Source organism: Pleurodeles waltl, chromosome 7 (genome assembly GCF_031143425.1).
Source record: "Pleurodeles waltl isolate 20211129_DDA chromosome 7, aPleWal1.hap1.20221129, whole genome shotgun sequence".
In the NCBI taxonomy this organism is placed as follows: Eukaryota; Metazoa; Chordata; class Amphibia; order Caudata; family Salamandridae; genus Pleurodeles; species Pleurodeles waltl.
The window spans coordinates 408,619,289-408,645,718 of record NC_090446.1 but is presented as its reverse complement, the minus strand read 5'-3'; the positions used below and the strand labels follow the sequence as shown (position 1 = coordinate 408,645,718).

At 46.1% G+C, this 26,430-nt stretch overlaps 1 protein-coding gene across 3 annotated transcripts in view; it reads right to left on the bottom strand.

The window, feature by feature from the left end:
• TRPC4AP (transient receptor potential cation channel subfamily C member 4 associated protein) overlaps nucleotides 1-26,430 on the bottom strand; it is a 561,565-nt gene that overhangs the window by 248,587 nt on the left and 286,548 nt on the right. For all 3 annotated transcript variants that reach the window (XM_069243893.1, XM_069243896.1, XM_069243894.1), the window contains one exon: nucleotides 24,173-24,313. In XM_069243893.1, the coding sequence (XP_069099994.1) occupies nucleotides 24,173-24,313 (141 nt within the window). The remainder of the gene's footprint in view (nucleotides 1-24,172; nucleotides 24,314-26,430) is intronic.

Sequence of the window (26,430 nt, the reverse complement as noted above, 5' to 3'; positions counted from 1 at the left end):
CAAAGCAGGCGTCGGGTTTGTGATAGAAATTGGAGGGACTCAGGGGTCACTCTAGCAGTGCAGGCAGGCACATGGGGGGCTTCTCGGGCCAGCCACAAACTGGGCTAGGCAGAGGGTCGCCTGGGGGTCACTCCTGCACGGAGGTTCGGTTCCTTCTGGTCCTGGGGGCTGCGGGTGCAGTGCTTGGTCCGGTCGTCGGGTCCCTTGTTAAAGGCAGTCGCAGTCAGGGGGAGCCTCTGGATTCTCTCTGCATGCGTCGCTGTGGGAGTCCAGGGGGTCGTCTCGGGCTACTCACGGGGTCGCAGTCTCCGGGGAGTCCGCCCTGTGCTGTTTGTTATCTGGATCTCGAGCAGAGGGCATCGGGTGCAGAGTGGGAAGTCTCACACTTCTGGCGGGAAGAGTGAAGTCTTTAAAGTTGTAGAAAAGTTGCAAGTTTGTTGCAGATTGTTGAGCAGAGCCGCTGCTCACTTAAGTTTCTTGGCCCTCAGGGTCAGGACAGTCCTCTGAGGCTTCAGAGGTCGCTGGTCCCGGTTAGATGCGTCGCTGGTTGCTGGTTTGCAAGTCAGGAGACAGGCCGGTAGGGCTGGGGCCAAAGCAGTTACTGTCTTCCGTAGTCTCTGCAGGCTTGTAGGTCAGCAGTCCTTCTGCTTTAGTTCAGGTTGCAGGAATCTGATTTTCTAGGTTCTTGGGTGTCCCTAAATACTAAATTTAGGGGAGTGTTTAGGTCTGGGAGGGCAGTAGCAATGACTACTGTCCTGGAGGGTGGCTACACCCTCTTTGTGCCTCCTCCCTGTGGGGAGGGGGGGTACACCCCTAATCCTATTGGGGGAATCCTCCAAACTTAAGATGGAGGATTTCTAAAGGCAGGGGTCACCTCAGCTAAGGACAACTTAGGGGCTTGTCCTGACTGGTAGGTGGGGACTCCTTGTTTTTCTCATTATCTCCTCCAGCCTTGCCGCCAAAATTGGGGGCAGTGGCCGGAGGGGCGGGCAATCTCCACTAGCTGGGATGCCCTGTGGCGATGTAACAAAAGGGGTGAGCCTTTGAGGCTCACCGCCAAGTGTTACAGTTCCTGCAGGGGGAGGAGAGAAGCACCTCCTCCCAGTACAGGCTTTGTTCCTGGCCACGGAGTGACAAAGGCACTCTCCCCATGTGGCCAGCAACATGTCTGGTGTGTGGCAGGCTGGCAGGAACTGGTGAGCCTAACACTTGTAGTCGGATTGGTATTCAGGGGGCATCTCTAAGATGCCCTCTGGGTGCTTTTTACAATACATTCCACACTGGCATCAGTGTGTATTTATTGTGCTGAGAAGTTTGATACCAAACTTCCCAGATTTCAGTGTAGCCATTATGCAACTGTGGAGTTTATATTTGACAAACTCCCAGACCATATAATCTTATGGCTACCCTGCACTTACAATGTCTAAGGTTTTGCTTAGGCACTGTAGGGGCATAGTGCTCATGCACATATGCCCTCACCTGTGGTATAGTGCACCCTGCCTTAGGGCTGTGAGGCCTACTAGAGGGGTGACTTACCTATGCCACAGGCAGTGTGAGATTGGCATGGCACTCTGAGCGGAGTGCCATGTCGACTTAATCTTCTTCTACCCACCAGCACACACAAGCTGTGAGGCAGTGTGCATGTGCTGAATAAGGGGGCCCTAGCGTGGCATAAGACATGCTGCAGCCCTTAGAGACCTTCCCTGGCATTAGGGCCCTTGGTACCAGGGGTACCAGTTACAAGGGGTTTACCTGAGTGCCAGGGGTTGTGCCAATTGTGGAAACAAAGGTACAGTTTAAGGAAAGAACACTGGTGCTGGGGCCTGGTTAGCAGGGTCCCAGTGCACTTTCAATCAAAACCTGGCATCAGCAAAGGCAAAAAGTCAGGGGGTAACCATGCCAAGGAGGCATTTCCTTTCATAATGAATAAGTATCAAAATGTGATTTACTTCTGCTGTAAATGGAAAACATGTAATGAAGTTTGTGCTAAAAAATGGTTGTCACCAGGCTTATGGGTCCACCTTTTGCACCACTACATTAATGTAATTTACTGTTCCTTAAAAGCATTCTTGGTGGCCATAACATCTCTTAGACGAATGAGTGAGCTCCAACTCTCTCTGGAAGAACGTTTCTTCCAAATCTATCCAGATAAATTAGTAATAAGAACAAACACCACATTTCTCCCTAAAGTGGTTTCCACATTTCATGTAAACCAGACCATTGAGCTACCAGTGTTCTTTCCTAAACCAGACTCCTTAGCAGAAAGAGCTTTCTAGGAAGCTGGCCTGTTGTGTGTGATGAGCACCAATGGTGTTATCGCCTTGTACCAGGTCCAGGTAACCCCTATTAGTGAAGTGTAGGCACTGTCTAGGTAGCCACGGCTCTCAAGAGGTAGTTGGGGATTGTAGGAGGCTGGACTGGCTTGTAGTGAGTACCAAGGGGTACTTGCACCTTGCACCAGGCCCAGTTATCCCTTATTAGTGTATAGGGTGTCTAGCAGCTTAGGCTGATAGATAATGGTAGCTTAGCAGAGCAGCTTAGGCTGAACTAGGAGACGTGTGAAGCTACTACAGTACCACTTAGTGTCATATGCACAATATCATAAGAAAACACAATACACAGTTATACTAAAAATAAAGGTACTTGATTTTTATGACAATATGCCAAAGTATCTTAGAGTGTACCCTCAGTGAGAGGATAGGAAATATACACAAGATATATAAACACAATAGCAAAAATATGCAGTATAGTCTTAGAAAACAGTGCAAACAATGTATAGTTACAATAGGATGCAATGGGGAAACATAGGGATAGGGGCAACACAAACCATATACTCCAAAAGTGGAATGCGAACCACGAATGGACCCCAAACCTATGTGACCTTGTAGAGGGTCGCTGGGACTATTAGAAAATAGTGAGAGTTAGAAAAATAACCCTCCCCAAGACCCTGAAAAGTGAGTGCAAAGTGCACTAAAGTTCCCTTAAGGACAAAGTAGTCGTGTTAGAGGAATAATGCAGGAAAGACACAAACCAGCAATGCAACAACTGTGGATTTCCAATCTAGGGTACCTGTGGAACAAGGGGACCGAGTCCAAAAGTCACAAGCAAGTCGGAGATGGGCAGATGCCCAGGAAATGCCAGCTGCGGGTGCAAAGAAGCTTCGACTGGACAGAAGAAGCTGAGGTTTCTGCAGGAACGAAAAGGGCTAGAGACTTCCCCTTTGGTGGACGGATCCCTCTCGCCTTGGAGAGTCGTGCAGAAGTGTTTTCCCGCCGGAAGGACGCCAACAAGCCTTGCTAGACGCAAATCGTGCGTTTGGCGTTTTTGGACGCTGCTGGGGCCCAGGAGGGACCAGGAGGTCGCAAATTGGACCTGAAGAGAGAGGGGACGTCGAGCAAGACAAAGAGCCCTCACTGAAGCAGGTAGCACCCGGAGAAGTGCCAGAAACAGGCACTACGAGGATGCGTGAAACGGTGCTCGCCGAAGTTGCACAAAGGAGTCCCACGTCGCCGGAGACCAACTTAGAAAGTCGTGCAATGCAGGTTAGAGTGCCGTGGACCCAGGCTTGGCTGTGCACGAAGGATTTCCGCCGGAAGTGCACAGGGGCCGGAGTAGCTGCAAAGTCGCGGTTCCCAGCAATGCAGCCCAGCAAGGTGAGGCAAGGACTTACCTCCACCAAACTTGGGCTGAAGAGTCACTGGACTGTGGGGGTCACTTGGACAGAGTTGCTGGATTCGAGGGACCTCGCTCGTCGTGCTGAGAGGAGACCCAAGGAACCGGTGATCCAGCTTTTTGGTGCCTGCGGTTGCAGGGGGAAGATTCCGTCGACCCAGGGGAGATTTCTTCGGAGCTTCTGGTGCAGAGAGGAGGCAGGCTACCCCCACAGCATGCACAAGCAGGAAAACAGTTGAGAAGGCGGCAGGATCAGCGTTACAGAGTTGCAGTAGTCGTCTTTGCTACTATGTTGCAGGTTTGCAGGCTTCCAGCGCGGTCAGCGGTCGTTTCCTTATCAGAAGGTGAAGAGAGAGATGCAGAGGAACTCGGATGAGCTCTTGCATTCGTTATCTAAAGTTTCCCCAGAGACAGAGACCCTAAATAGCCAGAAAAGAGGGTTTGGCTACCTAGGAGAGAGGATAGGCTAGCAACACCTGAAGGAGCCTATCACAAGGAGTCTCTGACGTCACCTGGTGGCACTGGCCACTCAGAGCAGTCCAGTGTGCCAGCAGCACCTCTGTTTCCAAGATGGCAGAGGTCTGGAGCACACTGGAGGAGCTCTGGACACCTCCCAGGGGAGGTGCAGGTCAGGGGAGTGGTCACTCCCCTTTCCTTTGTCCAGTTTCGCGCCAGAACAGGGGCTAAGGGGTCCCTGAACCGGTGTAGACTGGCTTATGCAGAATTGGGCACATCTGTGCCCAAGAAAGCATTTCCAGAGGCTGGGGGAGGCTACTCCTCCCCTGCCTTCACACCATTTTCCAAAGGGAGAGGGTGTCACACCCTCTCTCAGAGGAAGTTCTTTGTTCTGCCATCCTGGGCCAGGCCTGGCTGGACCACAGGAGGGCAGATCCCTGTCTGAGGGGTTGGCAGCAGCAGCAGCTGCAGTGAAACCCCAGGAAGGGCAGTTTGGCAGTACCAGGGTCTGTGCTACAGACCACTGGGATCATGGGATTGTGCCAACTATGCCAGGATGGCATAGAGGGGGCAATTCCATGATCATAGACATGTTACATGGCCATATTCGGAGTTACCATGGTGAAGCTACATATAGGTAGTGACCTATATGTAGTGCACGCGTGTAATGGTGTCCCCGCACTCACAAAGTTCAGGGAATTGGCTCTGAACAATGTGGGGGCACCTTGGCTAGTGCCAGGGTGCCCTCACACTAAGTAACTTTGCACCTAACCTTTACCAGGTAAAGGTTAGACATATAGGTGACTTATAAGTTACTTAAGTGCAGTGTAAAATGGCTGTGAAATAACGTGGACGTTATTTCACTCAGGCTGCAGTGGCAGGCCTGTGTAAGAATTGTCAGAGCCCCCTATGGGTGGCAAAAGAAATGCTGCAGCCCATAGGGATCTCCTGGAACCCCAATACCCTGGGTACCTCAGTACCATATACTAGGGAATTATAAGGGTGTTCCAGTAAGCCAATGTAAATTGGTAAAATTGGTCACTAGCCTGTTAGTGACAATTTGAAAGTAATGAGAGAGCATAACCACTGAGGTTCTGGTTAGCAGAGCCTCAGTGAGACAGTTAGGCACCACACAGGGAACATATACATGCACACCTATGAGCACTGGGGCCCTGTGTGACAGGGTCCAAGTGACACATACATATAGGCCACAAACCTATGAGCACTGGGGTCCTGACCAGCAGGATCCCAGTGACACATAACAAACATACTGAAAACATAGTGTTTTCACTATGAGCACTGAGGCCTGGCTATCAGGATCCCAGTGAGACAGTGAAAACAGTGACAAACACCCTGACATACACTCACAAACAGGCCAAAAGTGGGGGTAACAAGGCTAGAAAGAGGCTACTTTCTCACAGGGATGAGCAGCTAAGACATATCTAGGAGGCATGCTAAGCTTATGCAATACTACTATAGTGACACAGCACTTACACATGAAAGAACCACACAGTTCTACAAACATAAAGGTACTTTATTGTGGTAACACAAATACTAAAATACTGTATAGGCAATACCCCAACTGGAGGTAAGTAAACACAAAAGCGATAGGCATTGGTAAAAGCAATAGCAAACAGTGAGTGCCTTAGGACCAAACCATGTACTGAAAAATGGAATGTGAAAGGCAGTCTACCACCCAAGGAAGTGGAATCAGTAGAGGGGAGTTGGAGGAGCTAGGAACCCCGAGGTGAGTACTAGAGTGCCCCCCAGCAACAAGGAGAGAAGAGGTAAGTACTTGGTTTTCCCCAAAACCAACAAGAGGACTTTGGAAAAGGACTGTGCAAGAGCCAGACAAGACTGGAAGTAACCAAGCGTCGATCCTGACAGAAGAGGACCTGCAAGGAAGGGGACCAAGTCCAGTTTAAGTTGGAGTGTCAGGTTGTGCCAGAAGCCACTACCCACCCTTCTGTGGATACAGGACCAGGTCGAGAGCAACGAAGACAGACAGCAGTGCAGCACAGGAACAGAAGAGGAGTTCCAGAAGTGATGTATGTGATGTCCCACGTCAGCAGTTGTGATGCAGTTGGTCAGTGGTGCTGGAAAACCACCAATAAGCCTTGGCAAATGCAAGAGTCAGAGAAGAAGGTTTTGCAAGGCTGAAGAGGACCAGCAAGGTCCAGGGGATTCAACCCTAGGAGGGAAGTCCAGGGTGTCCCTCAGCGGCTGGGAGAGTCACAAGATGAGGAGGCAGCCCCCCCAGGTGACTCACACACATCAGGTACAGTAGTCGCAGTGAGGCACACTCAGCACACCTGGAGAAGTGTCCCACGTCGCTGGAACTGCAGGCAGGAGACTGTGCGTTCAGGAATATATGCTGGGGCCCGGGGGACACGGAGCCTGAAGATCCCTTGGAGGAGGAACAAACATGCCTTGATAGCTGCCAAAGTCGCGGTGCACAGGTGCATTTTCCTGCAAGGAAAGGCAAGGGCTTACCATCTCCCAAGTTGGAAAGCTGGTAAAGAGGACTAAGGGGACCACTTCAGACCACCACCTGTGATACAGGATCCACGCAGTTCCAGAGGAGAGAGGATCCAGGAAGCCGGTTGTCGTTGCAGTTGGTGCTGCGGATGCAGGGGAGTGACTCCTTCACTCCAAGGTAGATTCCTTCTTACTTCTGGTGCATGCTGAAGACGCATCACCCTCAGAGGATGCACAGCTGGAGAAATGTTGCAGTTGCTGGAAGGAGCCAGACAAACAATGTTGCAGAGCACAGTCATCATTGCAGTTGCAGATTGTCGGTTCCTGGAGGGTCCATTTGCAGTCCCAGTGGGCAGAAGATGAATTAAACGATGCAGAGGAGTCCTGCTGGAATCTTGCACGTCGCAACTGAAGCCACACCCAACAGGGAGACCCTAAATAGCCCAGGAAGGGAGGTTGGTCACCTAGCAGGGTGACCACCTATCAGGAGGGGACTGTGACGTCACCTGCCTGACCAGGCCACTCAGATGCTTCCAGGGGCCTCTGCGCACTTTGGAGCCAAGATGGCAGAATCAAGTGGCCACCTGGAGGAGCACTGGGCACCAACCCTGGGGTGGTGATGGAAAGGGGAATTCCCACTCCCTGTTCCATTGTCCAGTTTCGCGCCAGAGCAAGGGCCAGGGGTCCCTGGACTGGTGCAAACCGTTTTATGGAAGGAGGGCACCAAATGTGCCCTCGAAAGCATAGCAATTGCTTGGGGAGGCTACCCCTCCCAAGCCATGTAACAACTATTTCCAAGGGAAATCTTTTTTTCTGCCTTTCGCTGTCTGAGCTGGTCAGGCAGCAGGAGGGCAGAAACCTGTCTGAGGGGTGACAGCAGCACAGGCTGTCCAGAAAACCACAGAAGACTAGTAGGTGTAATGCTGGGGGTCCTCTAAGGAACCCTCCAAGTGCTTGCTTGAAATAATGCCACCAATACTGGCATTAGTATTGGAGTATGATTTTGACATGTTTGATACTAAACATGCCCAGTTTTGGAGTTACCGTTATGTAGCTGGACACAGGTAGTGACCTGTGTCCAGTATACGGGTAAAATGGCTTCCTCGCACTTACGAAGTCCAGTGTAATGGAGCTGGAGTTCGTAGGGGCACCTATGCTCATGCACGGGTGCCCTCACACACAAGTACCTGCACCCTGCCCCTTGGCCTAGGAGGGCCTCCCATAGGGGTGACAAAGTCAATCAATCAATCATGGATTTGTAAAGCGCAGCTAATCACCCATAGGGTCTCAAGGTGCTGAATGTAGGTGTGCTGCTCAGTCGAAGAGCCAGGTCTTGAGGTCCTTCCTAAACAGCTTCAGTGATGCTGTCTCCCTGAGCTTGAGGGGAAGTGTGTTCCACGTCCGGGCTGCTTGGTGGACGAAGGATCTTCCTCCTACAGTACTTTTCCGGATCTTGGGGACAGCTGCAAGAGCAAGCTGGGAGGAAGGGAGACCTCGGTTGGGTACGTAAAAGGTGAGGCGGTGTTTGTGGTAGGCTGGTCCTATGTTGTGCAGTGCCTGGAAGGTGTGGATCAGGAGTTTGTATGTGATGCGATTGTTGACTGGGAGCCAGTGTAGGTCTCTGAGGAGGGAGGGGATTCGGCTGTGTTGTGGGATGTCCAGAACCTGGCTGCTGCATTCTGGACTCTTTGTAGTCTTGACTGAAGTTTCCTTGTAATGCCGGCATACAGTGCATTGCGTAGTCCAGTTTGCTGGTGATGAGTGCGTGGGTGACTGTCTTCCTCGTGTCGGGGAATCAATTTGAAAATATTCCGCAGGAGACGGAGGGTGTGGAAGCTTGATAAGGAGACTGTGTTAACTTGGTGGGTCATCGATAGAGAGGAGTCCAGGATGATGCCCAGGTTGCGTGCATGGCCAGTGGGGGCGGGAGCGTTACCCAGAGCGGTGGGCCAACAAAAGTTGTTCCGGGCAGAAGGGGTGGAGACGATCATAAGGATCTCTGTCTTGTCAGAGCTGAGCTTGAGCCAGCTGGCCTCTGTCCAAGCGGCGAATGCTCTCATCCCGTTGTAGAAATTCATCTTGGATTGCACAGGGTCCTCGGACAGGGAGAGGATGAGTTGGGTGTCATCAGTGTAGGAGACTGTTTAGCTTGTGTTGTTTGATGATCTTAGTGAATGGAGCAATATAGATGTTGAAAACCGCCGGGCTGAGTGAGGATCCCTGGGGCACTCCTCAGCAAGTGTCTTTAGGTTCTGATACGAACAGTAGTAGTATGACCCTCTGTGTTCTTCCAGTGAGGAATGACCTGATTCAGTTCAGGGCTTTGTCTCAGATGCCAGTGTTGTGCAGTCAGTCGCAGAGGGTGGAGTGGGAGATAGGGTTGAATGCAGCAGAGAGGTCGAGGAGGATGAGTGTGGCAGTGCCTGGTGCAGTGACCCGTAGTGAAAGGGTGCATGCACCTTTTCACGGAGGCTGCAATGGGAGGCCTGCAGACACAGTTTGCATGGGCTCCCATTGGTGACATAATACATGCTGCAGCCCATGGGGGTTCCCTGGTGTACCAATGCCGTGGATACCCACCATATACTAAGGACTTACAGGGGTACACCAGTATGCCAATTATGGGGTGTAAAGGGTACCAAAGTAACCAAATTTAGAGAAGAGGGCACAATCACTGGGGTCCTGGTTAGCAGGATCTCAGTCTACACACACTAATAAATAGGCAAAAAGTGAGGGTAACCATGCCAAAAAGTGTGATTTTCCTACAAAGGGGTCTCTGTCGCTTATGGCCTGGAGGAATTACCGGGAATGTTGGAAAGACCCAGGCATTTCAAAACTAGCTGCCTCCCTCCATTCCAAAGCATGGGTAGACAAGCACCACCAAGCGATATTGGTCCACGTGGTCTCAATGGTTGGGCTGGTGTCACAGCAGACACCTGGATGCGTTGGGGTCAAATGTTGTCCATATCTTTAATTTTCTGGCCTCATTAGCCTCTGAGGGTCTGGCCTATAAGTCAATAAACATCTTCAGATCCACAATCTCGGCTGGGCATGCACCAGTAGGTGACGATCCCGTGGGTGAACATCCTTTGGTGATGAAACTAATGCACGCCATTCACTTATCTCTTCCACCAGAACCCAGGTACTCAGCGTTATGGGACTTCTACAACAAGGTTCTAAATCTCTTCCTGTCGTGGCAGGCGAGCAAGTATCTTTCCTGCAAGGAACTTTCAGCCAAATTGGCCACTCCAGGCTCTGAACATTACAGGTAGAGTAACATTCCATGTCTCTAGAAGAACAAAACGCAACTCTTTCCAGGGTCCCCAAAGTTGTGTGAGGTTAGCTGTATCAAGAGTTATGAGGCATGATTGCACACATTCGCCCCCATGGGAATAATCAATTACGTATTACCCTCAGGAAGCTCTTTTGGGTAGCCTCCTCCCTGACCACTGTGGGATGGGTTCACTGGGCAATGCAGGAGGCCGGCATTGATACCAAGATTTTTTGGGGCCCACTGGTTAGAGGGGCTATGACCTTTAGATGTTTTTCCTTGGGGTGCGACTAAAGAATATTCTTAGTGCAACAGACTGGTTCCCGGATTCTACTTTCAAGAGCTTTTATTTCAAACTGATTCCCCATGTGGCGTTGCTGGTGGTGGGGGAGCTTTAAACTAGCATAATCCTTACCTCCCGGCCTGGCATAGAATGAAAGATTTCCTAGCTATCGGAACGGAAAGTTTCAATTCTATTAATGACACGGAAGTGAGGATTAACCCACCCAGTAAATGGCACGCCCATTTCCTTCCCTCAGTTGATTAATCGTAAAGGTGAGCATTTCTTTCTATCGAAGATGTCTGACATTGCTGAACTGATGATGCATTCAAGGTTGGGTGTGAATAATTGTATTACGGTTCTTCTGCTCTGTTCGAAGAATAATGCATTATAGAGTCACTGGCTGTCGTCTTTTACAGGCACTGATGGCTCCAAGCAAGATTTAAGAGCTACTTTGTCAATCTCGGTCGCAGTAAGAAAGCGGAGGCCACAAAAGCGAGGCTGAGCTATAAAGACAATGTTGATTGGTTGATGACGTTTACTTGACTGTTGATTTTTTCCCAAGTGCCTATGGGAAATTAAGTTTTGGATATCTCTGCTTGGCTGCAGTTGAATAAAGTGATGAGAGAAAAGCATAATCCTCGCCTCCGTGTCCTTATTAGAATTAAAACTTTACGTTACTATAGCTATGAAATTTTCCATTACCTTATGTTTAGCCATGAATAACAGAGCACACAAAAGGACGGCTGCCCTCAAGTGCTTTTTCACTTTCTGTAAGGAAGCGCATTTCACTTGCACTGCAATTGTTTACTGAGGGAACAGGGAGATCCTTGTGTTGTCCCATAAGTACAGGCACTTTTTCACAAATCCCTTGAAGCAATATATCCCGGTCCTCTGGCACAGATTTCCTTGTGGGGACGTGGTTTGCCAGTCAAAGCTACCACTCTCTGTAGCCAGTCTTCTACATACTGAGTGGCATTGGGGGCCTCCGTCCCTTCCGGTGCCACGACTATCCGAACACTGTTCCTGCTGGCCCTTTCTTCTGCATCTTCTGGCTGTTCTTGAAGTTGGTCCACCTGTTGGTGTAGATGGGCAATTTGTGTGTTTGGGTCCCTGTGGCCCGGTAACAGGAGAGTGAGTGACAGTTATTTTGTTTTGACCCTGTCAGCTAGTTTACATTGATCATCTTTCAGCAAGCTGATGTCCATGGTAATGACCACTAGACGCTGTTCGATAGTCACTTGCGAATCACAGATTTCATGAGGTATGACATCTTATTTGTCCATTTGAGGGGTTGTTATAGTGGGAGGTATACAGTCGTCCGGAATTTGGCCAAGGTAACACTCCAGAGGTGTGGAACGTGACTGCAAGTGGGCAGCTGGACCGTCAGTGTTGGCTTTAGTGCACCCCATTGTGCCTGCATCCAGCATCGGTGTGTGCAGCTAGAGGGGGAAAGAGGACTCCTCCATCATCACAGCAATCAAGAAGTTCCAAATGTCTTGAGGGGGTTCCACCTCCCAGTTCTATAGATACACATGTTGTCTCCCACCACTTTGGCATCCCTCCCACTATTGAGGGCGGGGTAGAAGGGGTGGAGGAAGAAGCATTGATACATCAGGCTCATTGGAGCCCGCAAATAAAGGTAGCACTGAAAGCGTGTGCAGATGTACAATATCCTAGCACTTTTCCCGCAGGTTTTCAGTCTCTGCATGTCACACCGTTGGGCAATAGGGTTTCAATTCCATAACATGCAGAGATCAACTGTGAGGACTCCAGCCCATTTTCAGCAGGATGTCCCCAATGCTCGAGGGTTCCCGTTCAAGCTGCTGCACCACTTGCCCACCACAACCAGGGTTTTGCCAAGAAGAAACCCTGCAGTTGAGTTTGTAGCCATCCTTTCCTATGGCCAATGAAGCAAGATATACTGACCCCAGGCATTTTGCCCTACCACTTGATCCCAAGTGACAATCAGTCTTAGCAAATCGCCATTGTTCTCTATGAGTCCCAAGCCTTCAAGCCAGCCCACTGTCCCATGAGGCCCAAGTAATAGATCTCACTGTGAGGAAGCGTTTGTGCAGCACAGCAGTTGATAGCCTCCACAGCCAAGTCCCTCTCTTCAGGGCAGCCTCCGTGACCAAAGTGGGCCACTGCAACAGTCAGGTTTTCACAAGGACTGTGCAGGGATTCAAGCCCAGATCACCCGGCCATGCATGCTCATCGGGCCACTTCACCACTTCAGCTCTCTTAGCCGAGTATCCAGCAGGCCCAGGAATAATCAACAGGCCTATCCGCTGTTCCACTCCTCTGTCATGGAGGTTATACTGCAGCCTTACAGAGTCTTCAGCAGTGGCAGCCCCAGCTCCAGCCAGGCCATCATGCTGCTCCATTCCCCCCAGACACACAACCTGCTCACGTCCAACTAATCTGGATGCCAAGCTCAGCTGATCATTCTGCATGGGTTCCCCTGGAGTCCATCCGATTACTGAGGTCTCATTCTGCACGTACACAGGGTTTGTAGGTTCTTAGCAGCCCAGGCGTATCCTACCGCCAGCCACCATTTTGTCCTTGCAGCGAGGTAGGAGTGCCCCACCGTGTGACGGTAGTCAATTTCACAGGTCAGTGTGTTGCTCAGTAGTGGGTTTGTGCTACCAGGGGGCAGCCCCGCTGCTGTCCTAAAATCCAATGCTGCAGCCAGACGGGTGGGTTAATGGGACAGCAGGGTCCGGGAGCTCGCAAACTATGGCTTTGTCAATTTGAGCACTTGGCCAAGCCCCGCCTCCCCCAAATCTGGTGATTAAGGTTCCAGGCTAGTGCTGGCGGGATGGAGGGACGAATAACCCTTTTAAATCCTTCCATAAAAGCTTTAATTACCGGGGTTTTAAACACAGACATGTGTTGTCTATTTTGCATGTACGGAGCAAGTGTTGCTAAGTGCAATCTAATAGAGGTATGCACACGTCCAGCTTGTTGTATATAGGGTAGGTAACAAACAAGGTCTTGTACTATGGAAGAAATGAGGTTGGATTTGTTTTGCCATGGAGTAGTTCACAAACGGTTTCCATTTGGCTGTGTAGCATGCACGTGGGTTCGGCCTGCAAGCTTGTTTTAGAATGGACACACATTCTTATGGAAGACTGAAATATCCGAATTCTAAGACTTCAGTAACCAGATCACTAGATTCAGCTGTTTGGGGCTGGGGTGTGTGACCCTTCCCTGCTACTGAGTCAGCAGCAGTGGCCACGGTGGCAGCTTCTCATGTGGCACCAATGATAGATTTAGTAGGGTTGTAAACCATGTTTTGTCCAGCCCATGTTTGGGCTATTAGGATTAGAATGAAGGATGTTTGTGTGAGCTTCTGAACCAAGTAAAAAATGAGTGGGAGAGAAGAAAAAGGGTGTGCAAAGATCGCTGACCAGATGATCCATAGGCCCTTGCTAAAAGGCTCATTACTGTTTTGCCTGTCACCAGACAATGTAGTTGAAAAAAGAGACAATGCTAGCTGAATCTTGTGAACTCTTGCAGGCGTGGGATAGGCTTTGGCTGTAAGAGAGTCCAGGGTTGCGCCTAGGAGCGATTTTGTATCGAGCATCAAGACCAACTTATGTAGAAGGCTGACTACCTTCTGAATGTCCAATTGACAGTGCTGTTTGGTTGCACTCTTGATCAGCTAATCGTCAAGGTGTGGGAACACGCCTGCCCCACCCCCATCCCCCCCACCCCCAACTTCTTTCTGGTATGAGCAGCTACTACTGTAAAACATTTTGGGAATATTCTTGGTACAGTAGTTACTCCAAATGGCAACACCTTGAAATGGTAATGTTGGCCACTTGAAAACAGAGGTAGCGTTGATGGGCTGGATGTATTGGAATATGGAAATGGGCTCCCTTGAGATCTATGGCTGTCATGAAGTCTCCTTCCTGAAGCAATGGTATTAATTCTTGGAGCATTACCATGTGGATGTGCTTCGACAGGGTGTGCTTGTTAAGAGGCTTGAGGTCTAATATAGGACTTACAGGACAGTCTTTCTTTGGAACGAGGAAGTACAGCGAGTACACCCCGGGCCCTTGGTGTTGTGTTGGGACAAGCTCTATGGACCCTTTTTGAAGCCTAGTTTGAATCTCCTCTTGTAGGAGTGAAATATGTTGTCTTGACAGTTTGTGTTCAAGGTGGGATATTGGGAGGTGAAGATGTAAATCTGAGACAATAACCATCTTTTATGATAGAAAGGACCCAGTGATATGAAGTAATTTGTACCCAGGCTGCTTGGTAGTCCTGTATCTGTCCCCCTACTGGTGTTAAATGTAGAAGGGGAGGCATAGAGACACACTGTTTGGTGGAGGTGGTCCCTTCGGAAGCAGATCCACAACCTCTATTGCCTTTGTATTGAGACTTTTAGAATTCCCCTTGGGTGTGCTGCAACTGACAGGAGCGCTGTGGTTTTTGAGCATTGGCGGTGTCTGTGAAGGTAGTAGTTTTTTATGTTCCTCTAAACTGGTCTCTCTGAAAGGAACTAGTTGCGTGGTATGTCTGTAAGGCCACCATAGACTTTGCGGTATTGGTATCTTTCTTAATTTTTTCTAAAATGTCATCTACCTGTAGTCCAAACAGTGTGGTTGTGCTGGTTGTGTAATTACATTTCTAGTGTCGGAGTTGATATACAGAGTCTTTTGTTTAAAGTCATGTTTTTTCCTGCAGTTTGATGAGTATAGGCGCAACAGGTTTCTCTTTCGGCTCACCGGCGGTCTTAGTTATTTTAAGCCCTGAGGGTGGTTTTCAGGCTGATGGTTTGGGTGTCAAATGTGTTTTGGCGCGGAGAGATGCCTTTGACACAAGGGAGTTTTCAGCTACAAGGGAGTCGTTTTTGGCTCCGAGGGCCTCAAAGGCTCTTCCAGCATTGAGGTTTGTGTTTAGTATGCCGGCACAGAGGCTGTCTTCGACTTCGAGATGGCCAATGCTTTTGGTTTTTCAATGCCTTTCAATGCTTGTGGAAGGCGGAGGAACTCCTGTCTGCTCCTTTGCCTTATGACGGACACCATCATGGTCCAAGCGCAGTGGCATTCCGTCAGCCATTGGATATGCCTTTGTATGGACGTGGGAGGCTTTCGCCTGTGTACTCATGTGCACTTTTCAGGTTGTAGGCTCGTACTCCGAGTCAGAGCCTTCTTCACTACTGGCAAGTAGGATGAGGATGTCCATAGGCACATCCTTCATCCTCGATGCCCTCTCTGGTTTGGAGGTAGAGTGGATGGTCCCTAATAATATGGGCCGCACCTTCAGCTGTGTGTGCTTGCTTAGTGGTATGGGCCCAGAGGAGCTCTCTCCACTAACGAAGTGTCTTATTGAACCTGAACACCAGGTAAGCTTCACACAATGTCTCATTGTGTTCTGGAGATAGGTATATGTTGTAGACTGAGTCTTGATCCTGCCTGGAAGATTTAGATGGCACTTCGGGCAAAAACTGAAGGAGTGTGGATCGAATGGAAGAATATGGCAGCAAAGGTGAACAGGGTCCAAGCCCGACGGCAGGCTGGCCCGAAATATGTGGAGAAAACCAGTTGTCGGTGGTCTTTCGAGTGCCATCCATCGAATCAGAGTGCTGAGAATACCATTTGGATGGTGTTGAAGCTTCAGTTCCAAAGCTTCGAGATAGACGTCCGAACCAGATGGCAGAGAAAAACTATCTAACAAAGGAGCTGATAACCATGCACAATACAGATTATAGGGGGAGTCAGCATACCTTGGGACTTGAAAGACTTCTTCAAATTAAAACAAGTATGTAAAGGACATGTGTTTATGGTACGAAAACCAATTTCTGATTTCCTTGCTTTAACATAAGCAGACCCATACATGCTAAGTGATCTCTCTTTTCCTAAATACAGCCTTGAATTGGGTAAGAAATAGGTCTGAATTGGCTAAACATTTTTCGCTGATCCAATATAAAAGGAATAGCACAGGTCACACTGCCCTTTGTCTAATGAGATAAAATCAAGCTCTCTTTGCTCAAGTCAGTTGGAACATGTTCACTAAGAAATGTGATTAACTCTGAGGCAGAAACGACAGAAAGTAACACAGGCCTCCTGTGGAAATAAAATTAAATTCCACACAGCTTTACCTTTTCTATTGCTCTGGTCTTTGGTATTTTTTCTTTAAGAAATTACAGAGTTACTTTGCTGTCCGAAAAATGTTGGACATCATACTGCTATGTGCAGGAATGAAGGGTGTGATTTGGAAGAAGAGAATGGACAGAAGCCTGCATGCACATAGGAATCTAGTTACAAACAAAAAAGTAGGAGTTGACTAGGATGACACTGGTCCCAAGACAAAGATTCTGAGAGACAATTAAACCAACAGTTCTGGGAAAAGAGGAAGGAGAGAGGACTGGTTAGCACAACAACTGGGGTTCTGAACATAAGGAAAGATAACTGAGTTTCAGCTAAACAACTTGTGTTCTGAAACATGAGGTCATATCAGTTGAGTTGGACCTTGGTCAACGAGGTAACTCATTACCAGTTAATTATTTATATTCAGCAAACACAAAAATGTGTTATTGTCATGCTGATGTAGAATGCCTTTTAATTTACTAATCAATTTATTTGATGTGTGATGTCCACAGGTACATTGCATGTTGTGTTAATGCTTGTGTTTTATGAAAAAAATATTGCCAAATATACTTGATGCTGACATGTACTTCTTTAAGTATGTATAAAAATGCTGATGTTTGCATAACGAAGAGAGCTCTTCATGTGATTCTTAACAGACTGCTCTCCAATGATCATTGCAGTTTCAACTAAATGTCATGTCGATATCAGAAGGCTGCAGAAATTTACAGAGAAGGACTTTGTTTTCTTCCACAATTGTAGAGGAACTGATGAGATTCGAGCTTGGATCTGACAGCTGGAGCCCCATGAGAAGTGATGAATGAGCTGCTCTTAACGCAAAATCCCCAAGGAGCACCAAATAAGGTAAGATCATTTTCTCATGTGCTCCTGCATGAGAAGAAGATTGCCTATCTCATTTTGTATTTTATGACTTTATCAATATGAAAATGTGAGCCAGGTGTTATGATGTAGTTTTTCCATGGTGCTGGACTATTAGACATATTAGAAGTATGATAAATGTAGACTACAGAGCAAATTAATGTTCTCCTTTGTTAACGCCATTTGTATGTAGTAACTCCCTTCCCAAAAGTTGTTTTTTCTTTTCCCATGGGCAGCTTTAGTAGGAACTTGCGTCCCTTCCACACTGTTTTTTATAACCTCAGTGGCTTCCCCACCATGTGTGTAATATAGAGCACTTGTGACATCTGTGCTGCAGTAAAGCTTGTTTTACGAAATAGAAATATTGCCACATATACTGTGATTGGCTGTGAAAATTACATGTATTCTGTTGAAAATACGAGTATGTCTAAAAATGCTAATAACTGGGTTATTGAGGTAGCTCTTGGTGCAATTCTTATCAGAGAGTGCTCTCCAATGATCATTTCAAGTATTAATAAACATTTTTAGCCAATACCAGATGACTCCCAACGTTTGAGAGAGGACTTTGTGTTCTTCCACATTCCCTGTAAACTCGTCTGGAGGCACCAGAACACTGACACACTAATAGGACTCCTTACACTAGTGAAACATCAATTCGAGAACTCGAGTTGTGGAAGAGTGAGCATTATCAGTGCTTGCAACCTGCTTGCAACATTACCTTCATATTGTCTATGAGGAGATAATTAGTTGGAATAAGTAAACATACCCTCCTCTTGGCAGTCAGTGTGTAAATTAGCCTGAATTGTAACAAGTCTCTGAGCCACAGTCTGTAAGGGATTTTCGTGCAATCCTCACTTGAAAGGAATTTTAATGGGACTGTAAAACTCTCAAGAATTGAAAGAAGATTCTATGAAACAAAAAAGATCCCCATTAAGAAAATACATAAGTTCACCTGTTCCCATTAAAAAAACTAATTCAAATATCTCAATTCGGAATATGGGTAAAAATGGGGGTTTGGAGACACACTGGTTAAGGACAGGCACTGTATATCGACTAAGGGCCTTCAGTGAACAATTTCTTAGTACTCTTCGAAAAAGAACATAACACAATCAGTATAATCATAACAGACACAATGATTGCAAGATTATGCTTTCAGAAATAAACTAACTCCCTTGGCAGCACAGAGAAAAGATGAACTCCATGTCTGACAAACCAGGACTGGACCCTCAAGACTCTGAGAAAGGGCTAACAACTTAAACAAAACCACAAAGTTAAGTTCTAAGTTTATCAAGCAAGCCCATGTAAACAGAATTTCTAGGTAAGATCATGAGAGATGGAAGAATTAAGAACTAAGCAGCAGTGAAGGAACCTAAATAACTTGGCGTGGCACCAGACATCAGAGCGAGTGTAGGAGGAGGTGTGATACTATAGATTCTATTCTGCCCTGGAAGTCCTGAACACACACAAATTATTCCTTGATAACCTAATTTGCTCTAAAGGAATAACACTCAGCTTTCCATTTTTCATAAGCTCCATTCCTGGCCTCTCCTAAATTTAAAGGATGCAAGAAAAACCTCCACAGAATCAACAGTGAGAGGACTGTGTTTCCGCTGCCATGTCCCACAGGATCCTGAGCTCCTGACATGACAGCTTCAAGCTAGACAGTCAGAGGCAAGATGCACACTGCTTGGCCAAACCATGACAGTATCCCTTCACAACAAGTTCTTAAGATCTGGCTGCTGTGCTGATCACATGTTGCATACCATCACATCATCGTGAATGATCTACTTAAAGTCCCCCTTCATCTCCGGGTAGCTTGTCCATGAATCGATGAATATAGTTTTGCAAAGGCCGGTTATATCTGCAGAGCAAAGCAATAATGTTGAACGCTTTCATGACAGCTGTACACGATCCACAGAACGTCCGTCCAACAGCATCATTTGCTTACTTTCCTTCTCAGGAGACACAGACTAAGCACAAGAAGTAGAATTATATTTGTTCGCTGCAGAGACTATGACTGAATCCAGATGAAAATCCATATGGAGGAAAAACAGACCTTTGTCTGAGGCTTTATGTTTCTTCAGTAACCTGGCAGGCACAGCTCTAATGAGATGCGGAAGTGATCTTGACTAAGCACGAAGATAAAGCATTTAAAAAATGAGAAGCTGTTGTCTCCGTAGTTTGAATTTGGATGTTCATCCCAGCAGTTGCCCTTAATAGACCTTCATTAGATGTTCAGCTTAGCATCCACCTTTATTACAACTTTTTTTAAAGTAGGGATATCTACAATCAGTGAAATCCTAGAAAGTGGAAACAGACAAGGTAAGCAAGTAGCCTCTGACTGAAAACCAGGAAAAGAGAGATAATGAATTAGAGCAGTGTGGAGAACGTAAGTATGTTCTGCAGTCTCAGAAGTGATGCCTAGACCTTCCAGGATGACTATTCAGAGTTCTGAAGCATCTTCAAGGAGTTGAAGATTTCCTAGGATGAGTAAAGTCAGGAAAGCTGGCAAAGGTAAAGCCACTTATTTAGGAACGAGAGTAGAAGCAAATGGTGGAAAGGCTCACACCAGGAGAAGAGCGACTTGTTAATGAGTACACCCTCAAGTACTCAGAGTCTGATGTATCAGGGACTTTTCTTTAGTTTACACACCAACACTGCTGTAAGGTAATAAGACCTGTTCAAAGTTGCATATTTTAGCATCAAGTTTAGTTTCATTGGGGAGTGTTTGGACATCCATGAGAGTTTCAACACTGATTTATTGGTTTTCTTTGATAAAAAGTGTCTTAGCGTTGAATATGTTAAAGTCCTACTCGACCTTGGTGTCAGATCTTGACGAATGGAAGCCTCAGTTTTCCTCATATTAAGATGTCTGCCCAGATATCCCTACTCTGGAAGTCTCTCGACTTCCAGTGCACTTGAAAAAAGGTTAAAAGTTCTGATTTTAAGCAGAAATTCATAGATTTGTATTGATAATGGGAAATACCCACCAGAAATCTCAAGAATTTGCGAGGTTTCTGAATGATGGAGATATAAAAGTATGCATATAACCCATCTAATGGAGTTGGGAGTACATCAGGTGAAGCACCAACAATAAAAACATTTCTTTCTTCATTCATTTGTTTGTCGTCCTGAGGTCTAGGACTGGACAGTAGTCAAGTTTTGGTCTTTTCTTTAGAACCAGAGAGTTTCTTTTGTGATGTAGAGGAACCTGGTCTACTAATTTTTTTTTATTGGGAGTGTGCAGATGTTTAAACAAAGCAGCTCTACATGGACCTGAAAGGTATTCTTTCTCGAAATGGTTGGATAGATGTATATGACTTGAACCTCAGAAAATAGCCATTCTAACACAATATTTAGCACCCATCAACCTGACTGTGTCTGTATCCTCACTCCTATTAAAGTGTAGACCAGAAGAGGGGGAAGGCTGGATGCATTGTTTAGACTGTTCTCTGACTCCACCTGGCATTTATTGGCCACTTTTTCCTTTCGCAGTCTTTCAAGATTGGAAAGACTTCTGATGCTGTGACTGCTGATGGAACTACTTTCTCTACAAAGGGGCTTGAATCCTCTGCTGATACTAAAGCCGCCTGTAAGGTTTGTATGAACGTTTCTAGTACTCCTTACATTTCTCTAAGCCAGCTAATTTAAAGCTTTCATGTGCTACATTTAGTCATCCATCTGGTCCCCCATTTTGCCAGGGAATGCATGCTTAAATTGATATGGTTTTAAACCTGTTGGGTGGAGCCACGAAGATTGAAGAATGGCCTGGCCATGAAAGTAGCCATGGGCAGCTGTCAGAAAAATCTGCAGCAGCACTAATCACATCACTTGACTGGATACCAATATACCCTCTTGAAAAACCGCTAAGAAGTCTTGTCTCTTGACAAGGAAGTTTTATTTTAAACCTCTGAAGGATTCCCAGACCCAGAGAGTCCGGTTATACTGCCAGAGTAAGGCAGTTGCACTCCCTAGCTTCAAGGCAGTCTCTGGTTTTTCCACAAAGCTTTTTACTGACTTCTTTATTTTCTTACTTTCCTTCCCACAAAGCAATGTAGAGGAGGACGAAGTGAGAGGATATTTTCTTGCTGCAGCCACTATAACCAAATTAAGCAGAAAATCAACGTGCAGGAGACGCGTACTTCTTTTGTAGGCATACTGCATCAGATTTGAAGCTAGAAACAATTTGATCGCTGGTTCAAGAAAATATGGAGCCAAGGATATCAAAGAACAAGCAGAGGAACAGTGGTGTAGCATTTTGAAAAGGACTGAAGATTTGCTCTGGACCATTTATATAGAAATGTTAAGTTTAGTTGATTCTCTCCCCAAGACAATGTTGACGGTCGTAATGTCATCAACATGCGAAACTCTCACCAGTGAATAATCTAAAAGGGTCAGACAGTGCTGACGAACAGTAGGATGAAGAAGAGTAGGTGGGATGAGGAGATCAAGACGGACTTGTTGATTTTGACAGATGTGTTGATCTTAAACTGTAAGGTGACATGTTGTGCGGTTCACAGTGCTGTTGTGGAGGAGAATGTTTATAGAAGTCTGATTTGGCATCAACATTCATATAGAGCCTTTTTAACGTATACCCAAGACTTATGACTGGTGTCACTGGAGTGTCAATAGATGGTTGAGGCACAGAAGGTGGAGACAGCAATTCTGGAGGAGCTATGGGCAGGGTAGGCAAAGGAGACTTTGGACGCACTGGAGAGGCCACATGTTCAGATGTGCGAGCTGAACCTGAGGAAAGGGTTACCGCTGGTAACACTTCCTTAGACCGCAAATAGGTAATGAATTAATATGAGTATAGCGTTCATATAGCTCTCCTCTTCAAGTCAGCAGAAAGATGTTAAGATCTGTTTGGATATAAATTCAACGACCAGAAATCTTGCAGAGGTGAAACTGATTTTGATTCCCTCTACAAATACAAATGCAATCTTCAAGGTCTCATTGATTAAGCCAGTAGTTGAAGGCATATGTATATTCCGCACCTGTATTAGTAGACCGGCCTCATGAAATTAAGGTACATGCACCTCTGGATTCCAAGTTTGTTTGAGAGAGGTTAGAAACCTTAGACTGGAAAGCTTTTGGCCCACAGGACCGGGCACATGAACCCATGATTCAGGAACATGCTCAATCACTGGTCAGATAGCTTCACCATTGATATTCTGAAAAGCCCAAACCAGAGAGAAGAGACTGAGGTGGAGGAGGTCTAAGGATGGAGGAAGAGTGTGAAGTACTGTCATTCCCTTGTCTGACTGGACCTCATTTGTGGCTGAAGTTGAAAGCAACACTAGTCTAGAACTGTCAAGAACTTTGGGGCTTGTGGGGCTTTCTCTGGCTCTTGAGTTAGTTCCAGCTCTTGGGAGTGACTCACTGTAAAAAGTTCACCCGGTCTGACCACTCTCATTGGCTATGAGATTTCTGAATAGGAGGATAAAGTGCCAGAGCAACTGATGCCAGTGCTTCACCCACATTCCTGTAGCAATTCTATGTGGTCTCCAGTGCGGAGGTGCTCAAGCATGTCAGCTCCAGTTCCCGCACCTGCTTAACAGTTCTTTCTGTACCTCCTGGAAGAATAAGATCCTAGTAAACGTAGTCAGTCAGTTAGGGATTCAACTTGGTTTCTTCATAAACATTTCAAAGTTTTACACTTGAAAACTGTATTTTGAACAAGTGCATAGTCTGAAGACTTTCACCAAGTGTTACATCATTATGAAATTTGCCTTGTGGCACTTGATTCAAAACTCACCTAGCTCAGTGCCAACTAGCAGCTGCCTAGGCATTCTAGACATTTCTATGCATTTTTTGAATCTTTGAACTTTAATCCGGATTATGTTTAGCTGTGATTCTGGCACTAATAGGGACACTGGTTTACACAAAGTAATGATTTAAATCACCAGCACAATGTTGTTTTTCTTTTTTTTAATGCTTGGCATGACGACCACGATAAGTCCAGAACCTTCCACCAGAGGTTTGTACCAACATGGGGTAAATGTTAACTTATAACGTACATGTAGAACACAATTGAATATATGTACAGGCACTGTATACCGTGCTTACAGAAAGGGTAGGGACAAAACCCTTTAGCAAGTAAATAACCAGATACAAAATTTCAAGGTTGACTGTGTAAATGTAGAATGGGTCTGTAAATTTGCAACTGCTGTATGGCCGGTTGAATTATCCACCTTAGTGATCCTGTATCCAATACACTGTATCCTGTACAAAGTATGAGACCAAACTGTTGCATACCAACACGATGGACCAAGCAGATCAAGATGCATGTACTCTGTCTTCACCATTTCCTTTTCACCCACTAATGTGTGTTGCTCACCACGTGATTCTTCAAGGTAGCTGTTGCAAGTGAGGAAGAGGTAGAGGATCAACAGTGTTCCTACCAGACCAATGACCGCACCATAAATGTAAGAATATACCATCTGACAGCTTGCAATCAATATCTATTTTCCTGCAGTTAAGTTCAAACCAATTGTGGCCTAACTATATTTGAACCTCTTTGCACAAGGCAACCTGAATCCTTGGTCAGTGTACAAACCAGTACCAATTATTGAATATTCTGAGCAGGCCGCAGGGAGGCAGCGATGGACATCCATTATGGTGCCACAAAATGTAGATAAATTAAAAAAAACTTGAAACAAAATACACATCCTTCTAGGTTTAGAGGAAGGATTGAGCTGGTCCAGCCACAACTCATGCATACAGACAAAATTAACTCTGCTGTTTTGTGTGACAAAGAAAATAGTTAGACTTGGATCCACAGTCTCGGAACAGACCCTTATGTCAAATCATCTTTCACTACCTACCCCCAAAACACCTGGTTTTTCGAAGAAAGGTAATTTATTGTTTTCAGGCTAGGTTTGCAAAATGTACCAATATAACCAATATAGTCATGTACAAGGGTAAAATATCACCAGAGCTACGGATCTAAAAAATGAACATTCAACTAATTTATTATAAGTAAAGGTTAACTGTAATAACTGCTTTACAAAGCAACAAACAAAGCCCCCACTTTACCTTTTCATCAGTGTTGACATATTTGTTAAATCTCTTGAAAGCATCAATGTTGAACTTCATTAACTCCCCCAAAAGATCAAAGTAACTCTGGAGCACATCTCTCGATTTGCATTCACTGTCCACAATGCAATACAGGATATGCTGCCACAGGGGAAAAAATATCTACTTTAGCTATAATGGTTTACATTACATGAATATGTTAAAAACTCATACGCATGTAGAGAACATCCATAATCAAGCAGTAGAATGGGAAGCTACGCAGCTTACGAAGTATATTCTCGTGTGTTCATAAAGGCAGGCAAAATATTCAGGATCAGAGTTATTTCCTGTTTAAAAGCTGAAGAAGTGTCTTCAGCTTTATAAGTAACCAACCCATCAGGAAGGTCTGAAAAACACATTTCACAAGTCCAACAAAGTGCTATGTCACAGCCTACATCATAAACCTGTTGAGCAACCATGCAATGCAAAAACTGGTTTAACAGTGCAGAGAAAACTCCCAGGCAAGGGCAATCGAAAAGGCACCCTTCATTCTTTTTTTTCTTTGGGGTGGGGTGGAATAAAAAGAGGGAGTGAAAAGGAAAATGTTACTTATCCTGTAAGAATCCGTTTGTGGCATGTAGTGCTGCAGATCAACATGCTGTGCATAATCCCGCCATTTAGTGTTGGGCTTGGATGTGTGCAACTTGCTTTTTTTTCTTTGAAGAAGTCTTTTGAGTCATGAAGTATAGTGAGTCCCCCTATGATTGGATATGTGCATGGGCATCAGCTGCATTGTTAGATTGTTTTTAGGCATGGCAGGTGAAGAAGGAATGGAGAACAGGGGTAAAAAAAGAAAATGCCCAAGCAATAAAGTAAAGATAAGAAAACGGGTATCTACAACAACCGTAGACTTGCTTCCTGGGAGGAGGCCGAGTTCAAGTGAATGTACAGCACTACATGCCAAGAACAGATGCTTACAGGGTAACATTTTCCATATGCAGCATGTGTAGTTGTAGAATTGCAAAGCTATGCACAGACTGTACAGCAGTTCTTCACTAAGGGGCGGCTAGCCACAGGATGTTGCAAAGACCTCAAATAGAGTACCAGGAATGGCTCAGACAACATTGGATCTTTGGAGTGCTACCATGTCCACACAGTAGTGTGTGATGAAAGTGTGAGTGGACTACCTAGCTGATTCGCGGATGTCAGCTATGGGAATATTACCTAAAAACACCTTAGAGGCTCCTTTCTTAGGTGTACAATGGGGCCTGGAAGGAACTGGCAAACATCTCTTGGCCGTGGCCTAACAGGTTTGGATACATTTAACAAACCACTGTGCTATCCCAGCTTTAGAGAGAGTACAGCCCTTGTGTTGCTTGGAGAAGGAAACTTGCGTTTTCCAGAATGGTTTTGTCCTCTCTACATAGTACGAGGGCTTTTTTCTATCATCCAGGGTATGGAGAGCCTTTTCGGCTAGTGTGTCTGGTTAAGGGAAGAACACTGGAAGTTCTATGCTTTGGTAAGAAGATGGAAAGAGGAGACCGCCTTAGGGAGGGATTTGGGACTGATGCGAAACATCCCCCTATCCTTATGAACTTGGATGCGAGGTTCTTCCAGAGTTATCAGCCAAAGCTCACTGACAAGTCTGAGGGGCATGATGGCTACCAGGAAAGATACCTTCCTGTAAAGGAATTGTAAGGAAAAAAGTGTAGGGGCTCAAATGGAGGACCCATACGTCTGCTAAGGACAACATTAAGGTTCCACACTGGGGTTGATAAGACTTTAGAAGCGATTACTTTGAGTCCCTCCATTGTCGTAGTTTAGACTCTTTCTCTAGGCAAGACTGCTGGTTTAAGGATGGCAGTACTTATGTTTAACAAGTCGCAAATGTCGTCCCAATCTTACCGGCTCACTAGCAGCACCTCACCAGAAACCAAAATAGTAAAAGGTGATTTGTGGCAGCCTTTACGTATGGGCTCAAGAGTATGACTTCTCAGGGAGTGTCGTGGTTAAACGGCGATTACCCCTTTCTCACAGATATATCATGTCTCATTCAAACACAGGCAATAACAAAGATGCAATGACGTTTCAATGGTTTTTATTTAACACTACTGCAATTTGCGATACGTTGCATGGGCTGCAATGATTAGGATAACGAACAGTGCAAGAAACAGAATGGTAAAATCAAGAGTCATTATTACAAAGACCCACACCATCTTGCAATAACATGCAAAGATATGAAGTGTATAATATGTCCTAATACCCAATCATGATAGGCC